Below are 13,492 nucleotides of genomic sequence, written 5' to 3' on the forward strand. Positions count from 1 at the left end.
CAGCCTGGAGAAAAGAAGGCACTGGGGAGACCTTAGAGTGTCCTTCCAGCACCAGAACAGGGCCTAGAAGAAAGCTGGGAAGGGACTTTTCCGGAGGGCAGATTTAGAGTGGAGATTGGAAAGAAATTCTTTCCAGTGAGGGTGGTGAGACACTGGAACAGGTTGCTCAGGGAATTCGTGGACGCCCCCTCTGTGGAGGTGTTCAAGGCCAGGCTGGATGAGGCCGTAAGCAACCTGATCTAGTGGAAGCTGTCCTTGCCCGTGGCAGTGGGGTTGGAGGAGGTGATCTCCGAGATCCCTTCTATCCCAAAGCATTTTGTGATTCTAGGATGAGATCTACAAACATATAAGCATTTTGTAACTGTATCTCACTCTACCTGCTTAGAAATCTGCTTTCCCTACAGACTGTTCCTTGACTGGTTTTACAGTCTGTGGGAAGACACTCGGCAGTGGAGCCTGGGGACAAACTGAGGGACAGAAGAAAAGTCTGCCTTCACAGCCCACTCATTGTGCTTTTAGAGCTTTGCCTATTGCAGTTTGGTTGCACGTGGCCTAAAAAGTGTCCAGTCTTGTGGAAGTCATGCATTATAAGCTAGGAGAGAAGCAAGACACAACAGTCTGGGAGGAGGACTTCCCACACTCACAGGAGTTGTCTAAAACAATGGGGTTACCTTTAAGTTCTCTCACATGTTTTGGGGGGGGGGGGGGGGAAAGGGAAATCTAAAAATAACAATCTTAACAAGAGCAGTCTAAATAGTGTCACAGGTACTTCCTCTTGAAGACCTAGATACAACAAAGACATCTTTCTAGTAGAAAAAAGGGTTTTTAATGAAAGTATCACCTCGTTAAGCACAGCTTCCAAAAAGCCTCCCAAGCCCTTCGCCTATCTCAGGGCCAATAGTCTGATGATTGGAGAAGAGCAGATTTAGACGGGATGTTAAGAAAAAGTTCTTTAAAATAAGGGTGGCTGAGCACTGGAACAGGTTGCCCAGGGAGGTGGTTGAGGCCACATCCTTGGAGATCTAACAACAAGGTGAGGCTCGATGGGGCTCTGGGTGACCTGATCTAGTTGAGGATGTCCCTGCTACTGCAGGGTCCCTTCCAACCCAAGTGATTCTGTTACTCTTTCTTCATGTTCTGGCACTGTCTTCATTAGACTTTCCAGCTGGGTGCATCAGCGAAGCCAGAAAACCAATCAAGGCAAAATGTTTTGTCATATTTGAAGGTAAAAATGGGCAGTAAGTGTGCACGGTTCTGCCTTCTCACCCACACATCTTTTGAGGTACGCAACTATAGCAAAGGATTTTGGTTCTTTCTTTCAAAAATAAAATGCTAGACAAAAGGTGGGGGTTTTGGTTTGCTTTGCTTTGGTTTTTTTCTCCCAGATTTTTAATTAGATGAAAGATGAGATATCTGTGTCTTCAAGGAGATGCTGAATATCACACTTATTTTACTAAGTGTATCACAAATGAGCGACAGAGAAGGAAATGGTTGGGTTTTTTGCTTGCCTTTGTAATCCTGTTTTTTATCTCTTGGTATCTCGCCTCCCTTCTATCAGCTGCTTTAAATACTTGCTAGACTCCAACAAATACATCAGCAGTGATACTAGTTAAGGGTTCCATGCCTCTAAGTATACAGTTAAAAGGCTCAAGCAGGTTTTTTCTAGCAGAAACAAGAAAAAACTTTGAAGTGTTTTTTTCAGAATTCGAAAGCTGAAGGAGAGAGTTCAAGGTCAGCTGAAGGGGTTCCACTTTTTTGACTGCAGAGCTGCTGTTCCAGGAGCTCAGGTGGCACTTCTCCGTTGATCTGCTTGGTGTCTGCTCAAACAGAATTGAGTGGAACAGGCCCAAGTACAGGAATCAAAATGGGGGCAGCTTACTTATTACTTTAAGAGCTGAAGAAAGAAAAAAAGAGTAATTTCCACTTCTTGATTCAGATGGTTTTCTTTTAATGAAACCAAAGAGAAAGAGTTTTGAAAAGTTTTGCATGTGAAGAGTATCTGGAAATGCTGGGAAAGTCCCTGCTACCTGGCTTTTTTTGTGGGGTATTTTAAAACATCCTGCTGTCAGAAGGTTGTTTTTTTCCAAATGCCTCCTCTACATAAATGCATTTGTCAGCTCCAAGAGAGGAGTTTTATTTCTCCTTTCATTTGTTAGATACTTTTTGTTTTACTCCTTTTTATTACAGGGCAAAGACAAAATGCAAAGATCCACTAAAGTGGATATTTAATTTTAGAGTGCTAACATACTGCTGGATAGTGGTATGCCACTGCTATACGCTCCTCAAGCTTCGTAGCTTCAGATGCCTGCAGATACCAACACGTGGTGTGGTCCAGCCATCTATATGGAAGGTGGGACCCTGTTTTACCAGCGAAAGAATAACAGCCACGAACAGAAATCAGTAGTCATTAACTGAGGAATGAATATGCACACCAGTGGATTTAACACCAATCACACATTGCTTTTGAAGAGATCAAAGGAGGCACTTTGGGTGTGCATTGGCTGCACTGTGGAGCAGGTACTTTATTTATCTTGAAAGGACTTCAGAAACCCTAGAAACATTAGAAAGTTTCTTTGCATTGTTGACCACACCACAGCAGTCAAAGCTTCCCTGGAATGGGAACACTTTGTACATCAGTTATTGAACATGTACGGGAGCAGTTTGCTCTCGTGGCCAAGAAGGCCGATGGGTTTCTGCAGTGCATTCAGAAGAGTGTGGAGCAGGTCAAAGGAAGTTCTCCTCCTCTCTACTCTGCCCTAGTAAGGCCACATTGGAGGACTGGGTCCAGGTCTGAGCTCCCCAGTTCAAGAGAGACACGGAACTACCAGAAGGCTCCAAAGATGCTGATGGGACTGGAGCATCTCTCCGATGAGGAGAGGCTGAGAGACCTGGGGCTGTTTGGCTGGAAAAGACCGAGAGGGGATCTTATCAATATCTAAAGGGTGAAAGGCAAGAGGATGGGGCCAGACTCTTTCCGGTGGTGCCCAGTGACAGGACAAGGGACAACAGGCACAAACTGCAACACAGGAAATTCTACCTAAACATAAGGAGAAACTTCTTGCGCTGTCCTGATCTAGGCCAGGATGCCAGTGGCCTTCTTGGCCACCCGGGCACATGCTGGCTTGTATGCAGCTGGCTGTTGATCAAGAACCCTCTCAAGTAACAAAGGCCGAGAACAATAGGGGAGTCTTCCACCTGCACTGAGCTCATGGGCAGTGTAACACATTGCCATTTCCACAGGGACACCGTGACTTCTGAATTCTTTCAAGTGGTATTTTCTTGTGCTTGCAGGGCAAATATCATGGGAATCCCATGCACATAGCAGTGATCATCTCAAACTGTTTAAGAGAAGAAAGAAGAATCCTGGCTGCAGCTAGCATGCCCGTACAGGTAATGAATTACATCTCCTTAATCTGCTTCCGTGCTTTTAGGGCCAATTCCTGCCCTCTCATTCCACCAGAGTGGAGGAGTTGCCAAACAGTGCCCTTTAAACTCACGTTTGTACTTCCTTACTGGCTCTGCTGCTGCAAACATTGCTTCAAGTGACTTCTGCGTCACAGCTAATCTTCAAAGATTGCAACCTGTGGGACAGGCTTTAAAGAGATTATTCTTTGTAAACCAGAGGGGTGTGATTTTAAATTGTGCAATGCACCATTTAAAGGCATTTCATCTGACAGGTTGCAAAGGCATTGATAGGTTTTGTGTTGTTTGAAGACAGACACTTGAAATACACGTTTTTAAAAAACCCCAACAAACTGTTTGGGGGAAATTGTTACCTGGTGAAAGCCTGGATAAGATTTTGAAGCTAAATCTATTTCTTTGACTCGCCTGCCGATGCTATACATATTCTCAGAAGGGCATTGTGGGTCTTTTCCAGAACTCTACTAACCTATCTTTCAGTTTCTTTAATGGTGTTAAATGCTTGCAGCATACCCACACCCTTCCACCTTTTGGATTTGAAAGTTCAAGCAGCATATTTTTCGTATCTGTGGAACTAGCCAGATTAGTCTGCTTGCACCATCTATCTGGTTGCATCTGGTTAAAGACCAGCTTCTGAATTCCCTCCCCATGCTAGTCCTTGCAGTACAGTTACTATCACTTACTATCGTTACTCATCCACACGTTATCTGATCAATGCATTCCAGGGACCACTGGAGAAATCTCTGCAGAACTCTGTGGTTTCAGAACGACAAAGAAACGTAGAACACAAGGTGTCAGCCATCAAGAACAGTGCTCAGGTATCATTTTTGTCCTGTCTGCTGTTTACGCAGACATGGTTTTCATACTGACGCAGCTGAAAGATGCCAAGGAGAGTGGAACATCTGTTACGATGAGAAGCTGAACAGGAACACCTCCAGGCAGGTTTTGAATGTCTCCAGAGAAGGAGATTCCACAACCTCTCTGGGCAGCCTCCTCCAGGGCCCTGTTGCCCTCACAGTGAAAAAGTTTATCCTCGTGTTCACCTGGAACCTCCTCTGCTCCAGCTTGCACCCATTGCCCCTTGTCCTCTCATTGGACATCACAGGGCAGAGCTTGGCTCTGTCCTCCTGACACTCACCCTTCACATCTTTATAAACACGAATGAGGTCATTCCTCAGTCTCCTCTTCTCCAAGCCCCAGCTCCCTCAGCCTTTCCTTATAAGGAAGATGTTCCACTGCCTTCAGCATCTTTGAGGTAAAGGAGTGCTGGACTCTTTCAAGCAGTCTCTAGACTTTGTGTCCTCTGAGTCACATACCAAGACCTTTGTAAAGCTGAAGAGCTATGTGACATACTTACACTTTCTGGAGATGTGAGGGGAGAAGAACATTGGGAGCTGATGGTGACAATGCTCCTCAAGTTTGCCATACCATGGCAGGGCATGGCTGGGCTGAGCCAAACCTGCCCCATAGATCCCTTGAAAGCTCAGTCAGAAAATACCTTCCTGTTCAGTTCAAGGCAGGATGAGGATGGAGATGACACACAGCCTTTTTGCTATCCTAGCTCCACTTTCAGCTTTGCAGAAGTCTCAGTGGAGAAGTTATATTTGATTTACCTGTCCACAAGCAATACCTACACTGCAGGTACGTTGGAAAGAGGTCCTCGTGGCCATTCTTTATCAGTGTTTCCCTACATGGGGAAGAAGGCTTAGAGAGATGAAACCCTTAAAAGGATAAAGCTAGAAATGTGTGGCACTAGATCTCTATCTGTGTATACAGTTGTAAGATAAGAGGTTCAGAACAAAAGCAGACAGAGCTGCAACCCAGCAGCCTGCCATGCTATTCCTTCTGCCTGCACGGACAAGCACAGCCATCCCTGAAAGACCAGGGAAAACCGAGGACAAGCTCTAAATGGAAGGGGGTTTTTAGCAGATAATTAGGTTTAGCACAGAAATCAGCCATCTCCTTGTGTATGTAATTTCAAAACTTGCACATGCAATTAAAGAGTTTGGTCTCCAAAGTAAAGAGGAAACCCAAAGTGGCTGATCCTGTGCATCCTAATCTAGCAAACAAGGTTTTGTATTTGCACAGACAGTTAACGCGCACACCCGAGGGCTGTGGGAGAGAGGATAACAGTTGGCTCTCTGGAGAAGTGAAATAAATCTGTAATTAGAAATGCACATTTTAAATTATTTTGTCTTTTTAAAAGTTGACAAGAGAGTAAGGCAGAGTTTACTGGAGTACACCCAGAGCTGCTGAGGGATTTCCAAACAGCAGGACAGGAAAATGCTACGTTATGCATTTGTTTGTTACAAAACAAATTCCTTTTTGTGCCACTGGGAACTCCAAAATAATTTCACTTTCTTTTCTCTGGGAAAGATGACCGACCAAGATGTCAAATACTTGGAAGACCTGCAAGAGGAATTTGACTTCAGGTATAAGACCATACAAAGCTTAGGTAAGAGGTTTCATCATCTTTTTTAGATTCTCTAGGGAAATGGCTAATTCCACAGCTAGACCCCAGTACCAGGGGGTTTATGGGTTACCCAGATAATATATGTACACCTAAAAAGGGATTTTTAATTTATATCAAGGTGTAGTCTTGGAATGTGATGACTTTTGGGATGAGGACGGTGGAGTAGATCTCGTCAAGCAAGGATAGTTATTTTCATAGAATCGTAGACTGGTTTGGGTTGGAAGGGACCTTAAAGAACTAGCTCCAGTCCTCCTGCCATGGGCAGGGACACCTCCTCCTACACCGGCTTGCTCAAGGTTGCACCCCACCTGGTTTTCAACACTTCCGCAGTTGGAGGCCCCACAGCTTCTCTGGGCAGCCTGTTCAGGTGCCTCACCAAAATAGCCATTTTCATAATTTTTCCATTTCCTCACTTTTGACATGGCCTTTCCTTGGCAGGATGGTGAAGAGTCTCTTATTTGCCACAACAGAGTTGTGCAAAAATGATCTTTTTTTTAGCCTTTAACTTGGTCTTCTGTTCTTTTGTTTGACCACAGTGGTGATAACCATCTGGTAAGCACTCTGAATGCACGTTTGGCCAGCCTATAATGACTGAGATCAGCACATGGCAACAGTCCTTGCATGATCTCCTTCAGAAAAGAAACAGGTTCATTCGTGTCTGCTCAGATATCGTCATAGTATCTCCCACTGAATGTGCAAAGATACTGGACTTGAAATGTCTGAGCTCTTGAGTTCTCTACATTTAAGGCTACAACCAGAAGAGGTCCAACTGCCACGGTTTAATGAGTTGTTGGTCACCGGGCCAGTCAGAATTATTGACCACAGAGAGGAGTGAAGCATGTCCCATTTGCAAAATAAAGTGACTTTCGGGGCTTAAAATGTCACTGTGTCAACAAGTGCCCTACAGCAGCAGAGCCAGCTTGCAGCACCTCACAAAATCTGGGAGCAAGTGCTGTGGCCAAGCTGACAATCCTCATCTTCATCCACTGAAACTTATACCCTAACATAATGGGAAGATGTCCATACCCAGAGCTGAGCAGAGACATAGCTGACACCAGTTTCTTTTCTGAACATAGCGTGAAAAATGCAAGAAGATCAAAAGGTGGGGAATGTGAGGGGCAGGCAAGGAGCTGCATATGAAAGAGCATGGGGGAAGCTTGGGGAAGCCTGAAACTAGCGAGTGATCCAGAGAGAAGGAAGAAGGTTGAAGAAAGGGGCAACTACCCAGTGATCAGTACTCCTGGCTGCTGAAACCCACACAGCCAGCAATGCTTTGTCTGTTTTGAATGCATAACCTCCATGCTCTCAGCCACTGATGTGTCATTCATATCAAGTCCAGAAAGCTTTCATCTAACTGCTGACACCACAAGCATGTTTCAGTGGTGCACAGATCAAGCCTGATCCAGGCTTGATCATAATACATCACTGTGCACAAGTAAGAAATGTATAGATGCCTAGGTACTATCTGCATGTTTTCTACCTTTCCCTATTCCACATACACATCTAAAGAGTGGACGCGTGGCTCCTTGTCTTAACCTCGCACTAAAGCGAGTTCATTCAGATGAAACACACTGGTACATCACCTACGGATACCTGCAGGTGTTTTCACTAATGCATGCTGCAGTCTGGTTGTGGCTTTTCCCCTCCTCTCCTTACAAACCTGTCATGTCTGTACCCCCCCCCCCCCCCCCCCCAATCTCCCCTGCCATTATATACCAATTTTTTTTCATCCCCTGCAGAGCAAAGTGACAAGAACAGCGTCCTCATTAAACAGGAGATGTTGGCATTGCAGGCAATGCTCAATACTTTAGACTACAAGAGAAAGGTTAGTGACATGTTTTGTCTTTTGAGGTTGGTTTGCTTTCTCTCCTTATTCCCATCCTGAATAGATTCATTGAATAGTTTAGGTTGGAAGGGACCTTAAAGATCATCTAGTTCCAACCCTCCTGCCATGGGCAGGGACACCTTCCACTAGACCAGCTTGCTCAAGGCCTTATCCAGCCTGGCCTTGAACACCTCCAGGGAGGGAGCATTCACAGTCTCCCTGGGCAACCTGTTCCAGTATCTCAGCACCCTCACTGTAAGGAATTTCTTCCTAATATTCAATCTAAATCTGCCCTCCTCAAGTTTCAATCCATTCTCTCTCATCCTATCACTACAAGACCTTGTAAAAAGTCCCTCACCAGCTTTCTAGTGGGCTCCCTTCAGGTACTGGAAAGCTGCCCTAAGGTCTCTCCAGAGCCTTCTTTTCTCCAGGCTGAGCAGCCCCAACTTTCTCCGCCTGTCCCCATAGGATAGATTCTCCACCCCTCTGGTCATCTTCATGGCCTCCTCTGGACCTGCTCCAGTAGTTTCATGTCCCTCTTTTGATGGGGGCACCAGAACTGGATGCAGTACTGCAAGTGGGGTCTCAGGAGAAGAGAGTAGAGGGGCAGAATCACTTCCCTTGTCCTGCTGATCACAATACTGAGGTGTCTTTTTTTTAATTCTGCTCTCAGAAGAGCAGACAAATAATTTAGGCTGTGAAATTCCACAGACGGTTTGGGTGATATTGGCTAGCAGTGGAGAAACTGGCAGTTAACAGCTCAATTAATCCAGGATCTGGTTCTGCACACCTCAGAAGTGAGGTGACGGCATCACTTCACTGTATCTCTTCTGTACTCTGCTAAATGGAGGACTCAGCTGTCAACTTGTATCTTTTAAAGTACATTAAAAATATTCGAATTAAACCAAATGTAATGATTGCAAAGAAAGTAAACCAAATCCAACAACCCATCAGTGGTACCTTGCCCTCTTCATCAACTGAGACTTGCAAATGTGACAGATACTTCCCTGGCCACTTCTTAGCTGGCACAGAAAGCAGCACATTTAGGTAGTTTGTTTGAGTCCACTTACTTTTTACAGTTAAAAGAAGGCAAGCAAAAAACCAATGCACTGGATATGATGCAAAGCAAAAGGAGAACTTTTTGACACTTGACAGTGCTTGCGAGGGTCAGTTTCGTGGAGGTGTTATGCCCACAAAGAATTCAACAAATCTCCCTCCCACTCCCTCAAAAAAGAAAGAATTTTTACTGTAGAAGAGGTCATAGAGATTCAGGATTAATTTCATAGAATCATTAAGGTTGGAAGAGACCTCTAAGGTAATTGAGTCCAACTGTTAACCTACCCTGCCAAGTCCCTAAGGCGCACACATCTACACTGGTTTTAAACACCTCCATAGATGGTGACTTCACCACTGTCCTGGGCATCCTGTTCAAGGGTTTAACCACTCTTGCAGTAAAAAAAGCTTTTCTTAATCTTCAACCTAAACCTCCCCTGGCACAACTTGAGGCTGTTTCCTCTCATCCTATCAGTTGTTACTAGGGGGAAAAGACTAATCTCCACTTCTCTACAACCTCCTTTCAGGTAGAGAGCAATGTCTCCTCTGAGCCTCCTTTACTCCAGGCTAATCAACTGCAGGTTCCTCAGCTTCTCCCCATATGACCTGTGCTCTAGACCCTTCACCAGCTTTGCTGTCCTTCCTTGAACATAATCCAGCAACTCAGTGTCTTGTAGAGAGTACCATGGGCGATGAAACCAGTCACCTCTGACTTAGAGACTGACAAAAGTATTTTCTTCAAAATAATTGAAGAAGAACAAGCAATCGGCTCTTTGTGAGAATTGGTGAATTTTGTGGCTGCTCCCTGTGGTCTGACTGTGACACCTTTCCTATTTTGCAGGAAGTGCTCAGTAAAATAGGGCGTGTGATTCATGAAATTGATATGCTTATGAGTAACATGCTGACTGAAGAGCTGCTGGACTGGAAGAGAAGGCAGCAGATTGCCTGCATCGGGGGTCCTCTGCATGGTGGGCTTGATCAGCTCCAGAATTGGTAAACTTGCCTTCAGCTTGTGTTTCCACTGAAAACCACAGGAAGTCTGCTGCACATGAAACCATCATTCCTTTAGATCAGCTGCCTTGCAGCAGTGGCAGATTCATTAGCAGCTAAGCAAGTAAATAACCAAAAATACAGTTGGGTTTTGGTGGACACCAGCTGCTATTCAGAGTGAATAACATCCCAGTGAAGAGCTGAGCCAGAGCCATGGCAGTGGCTCACTTTTTGATTTGACAGTTGTTTCAGGTGCTTGGTACATACCCGCTCGGGAGTTTTGCTTGAGTAAGAACTGTGCTTGACTGAGTTTGTCACTGAGGACAGTGGGAGTTTTGTCTAGGCAAGAGCTGGGTACACACTTTATGCTTTGACTCACTAGCTACATCACTCCCCCGGATTTCAAACTACACAGGAATTGATTGGCAGTGGTCTCCATGGTGGCAAGTCTAAAAATGATTGAAAGTAAAAAGAAAACAGCATTATATTTAAAGAGAGAATGCATCCAGAGAAGGGCCTGGGTCTTTTCTCTCCCCTCAAAATTCTCTTCTGGAAAAGGTGAAGTAAAAAGTGAAAAAGGAAGGAAAGCAACCAAGAACCAGTTTAGGTTTGAAGGAAAAAAGTGGGGGTTTTGGCTTATTTTTTTTTTCCCCACTCCCCACTGAAGTATTTTGTTTTCCCAGTGAGGATGTTGGAAATAGCTTTAAAATGTGACTTTTCTACACACGTAGCCTATTAAACTGTCAGCAAGCCTGTTTGGATTTGATTTTCCTCATTGTTGTTATCTTTCCTCAGGCTTGGTAACTTGCTCACTTTATATAAATATTATCCTTTTAAAGAAGGATATTTTGCAAAAGGACTGAGATGCAGGAAAATAATTAGGAATGTCAAGAGTGCTCTGCATGTCCAATGTCGGGATCGGTACAGATGTCTTCCAAATTATCACAGAGAGCAGTGCCTTGCTATTGATGAGGCCTAGTGCATAAATAGGTCTATTTGAAATTAAAACAGATGATTTGCCTGATGTATCACAGTATCACTAAGGTTGGAAGAGACCTCGAGGATCGTCGAGTCCAACCTGTCTCCACAGACCTCATGACTAGACCGTGGCACCAAGTGCCACGTCCAGTCCCCTCCTGAACACCTCCAGGGACGGTGACTCCACCGCCTCCCTGGGCAGCACATTCCAATGACGAACGACTCGCTCGGTGAAGAACTTTCTCCTCACCTCGAGCCTAAACCTCCCCTGGTGCAGCTTGAGACTGTGTCCCCTTGTTCTGGTGCTGGGTGCCTGGGAGAAGAGACCAACCCCTTCCTGGCCACAACCACCTTTAAGGTAGTTGTAGAGGGCAATGAGGTCACCCCTGAGCCTCCTCTTCTCCAGGCTAAACAATCCCAGCTCCCTCAGCCTCTCCTCACAGGGCTGTGCTCAAGGCCTCTCCCCAGCCTTATTGCCCTTCTCTGGACACCTTCAAGTGTCTCGATATCCTTCTTAAACTGAGGGGCCCAGAACTGGACACAGGACTCAAGGTGTGGCCTAACCAGTGCTGAGTCCAGGGGCACAATAACTTCCCTGCTCCTGCTGGCCACACTATTCCTAATGCAGGCCAGGATGCCCTTGGCCTTCTTGGCCACCTGGGCACACTGCTGGCTCATGTTTAGGTGGCTGTCAATCAGCACCCCCAGGTCCCTCTCCAGGTTCCCATAGTCCTATAAAGCAAAGATGAGCAGACATGACTCTGGGCAGAGTTAGAAAGCATCGGCGCGTCCTGACTCCGATTGCCCTGCGCAACAATTTCAGCAGCCATGATGTTGTAAGAGGTAGGTTGCAAACCGCTCTTTTGTCTTGCTCTAGTTTTACGCTGTTGGCAGAGAGTCTCTTTCAAGTTCGAAGGCAGCTAGAAAAACTGGATGAACTGTTGACCAGACTGACCTATGATGGGGACCCCATCCCAGTGCAAAGACCTCAGCTGCTGGAAAAAGTCAACTTTCTGCTCTACAATCTTTTCCGGAAGTGCGTAAGCCGCTGTCGGCAGACATAACCTCACCTGACCCGACACAGAGTTATTGGCAGCAATGAGACCACATTGCTGCAAAGAGAAAAAGTGAAAATAAGTTGGAGTCTCTGAGGACTTCAAAGTCCAACATAAAAAGTATGTAGAGCTGTCATCAAAACTCCTGGAAGCTGAAGGTACTATGCAGCTTCTCAGTTAAGGGGCTGTTAAGGGATCGAGTTCTGCCTAAGTGAACTCACCAAATCCACTGTTTCAGCAGGAGTTAACGACAGACTGCAGAGAAAAATTGTGTCTTTGTGGGTTTTTTTAACTAAAGCAGCAGGTGTTCATTTCTTCCTTGTCTTTCCTCTTCCCCACCAAGACTTTATTCCCTTCCCAATTCACCCCTCTGTTAATAGATAAAAAATTGTTATCATTCCTCCTGCCTTTTGTAGTGGCTTCACTTGAGATTCATAGAGAAGTTTGGGTTGGAAAGGACCTTAAAGATCATCTAGTTCCAACCCTCCTGCCATGGGCAGAGGCACCATCCACTAGACCAGCTTGCTCAAGCCTCATCCAGCCTAGCCTTGAATGCTTTCAGGGAGGGGGCATCCACCACCTCCCTGGGCAACCTGTTCCAGTGTCTGCGCACCCTCACTGTAAAGAACTTCTTCCTAATCTCCAGTCTGCATCTGCCCTCCTCAAGCTGCAATCCATTCTGCATTGTTCTATCACTCCAAGCCCTTGCAAAAAGTCCCTTCCCAGCTTTCTTGGAGGCGCCCTTCAGGTACTGGAAGGCTGATATAAGGTCTCCCCAGATCTTTTGCTTCTCCAGGCTGAACAGCCCCAGCTTTCTCAGCCTCTCCCTGTAAGGGACACTATCACACCATAAGTGATTACCTGAAAGCAAAACATGCTCAGCTGGGCTTTTATTAAGAATGAAAAAAATATAATTGATTGCTTAATCTCATTGGAGCAGGCTCAGTGTATTTTTATACTCTGTTTTATGGTTCTGATAAAGGTCTCTGTCTTCCAGACCTTTGTCAAGCCTGGTATTTTATGGCTATGGAATCTGGCTTGATTGTTGACATATCCCAAATATCTGCTTTTTTCAAGAATAATTCAACTCTAAGTTAGCCTAGCAGCTCATTTTGAGAGCTGAGAGTTGGAAAACATACCTCCCGCTTCAGCATCTGTACAGATACAATTCCTTCCCCCTCCCTCATTACAGCTGTTTGTGCGTATTCCTAACTGACAGTTTCCCTTCTCACGCAGTTCCTTCGTGGTTGAGAGGCAGCCCTGCATGCCAACACATCCCCAGAGGCCAATGGTTCTTAAAACATTAATACAGTTCACCGTTAAATTAAGGTAAGAAAGGGAAATGTGCTCCAAACTCCTTCATGTGCACAGCATGTTTTCTCCTGGGATAATCTGGAGACCAAAGCAGCCTAATTTGTGTTAGAGATCCTTTTGAGTCAGGGGAGATTTGGTTTTGGAATAGGGATACAAAGACCACAGAATCCCTCGCTCCTAAGAAGTGGCAATAAGAGTAAACCAAGTAAATCATGATCCACATCATGCAAGCCAACGTCAGAATACTCAGAGCCACTTTTGCATCTAGGAAAGAAGACTTTGCATTTTGGGGGGGCCTCTGGTGAATCATTGACAAGTTATTTTTCTTCCACTAGCTCCTTGCTTGACCTTGTGAGAAACTCTCATCTCATTCCCCCCTCGCAG

The 13,492-nt window shown here is 45.3% G+C and overlaps 1 protein-coding gene across 1 annotated transcript in view; it reads left to right on the plus strand.

The window, feature by feature from the left end:
- STAT4 (signal transducer and activator of transcription 4) overlaps positions 1-13,492 on the plus strand; it is a 41,433-nt gene that overhangs the window by 12,072 nt on the left and 15,869 nt on the right. Inside the window, exons 3-9 of the mRNA XM_009911216.2 lie at positions 3,292-3,390; positions 4,146-4,238; positions 5,797-5,875; positions 7,633-7,718; positions 9,613-9,764; positions 11,617-11,775; positions 13,031-13,123. Coding sequence (XP_009909518.2) covers positions 3,292-3,390; positions 4,146-4,238; positions 5,797-5,875; positions 7,633-7,718; positions 9,613-9,764; positions 11,617-11,775; positions 13,031-13,123 — 761 coding nt within the window. The remainder of the gene's footprint in view (positions 1-3,291; positions 3,391-4,145; positions 4,239-5,796; positions 5,876-7,632; positions 7,719-9,612; positions 9,765-11,616; positions 11,776-13,030; positions 13,124-13,492) is intronic.

This window comes from Dryobates pubescens, chromosome 37 (genome assembly GCF_014839835.1).
Source record: "Dryobates pubescens isolate bDryPub1 chromosome 37, bDryPub1.pri, whole genome shotgun sequence".
Taxonomy (NCBI): domain Eukaryota; kingdom Metazoa; phylum Chordata; class Aves; order Piciformes; family Picidae; genus Dryobates; species Dryobates pubescens.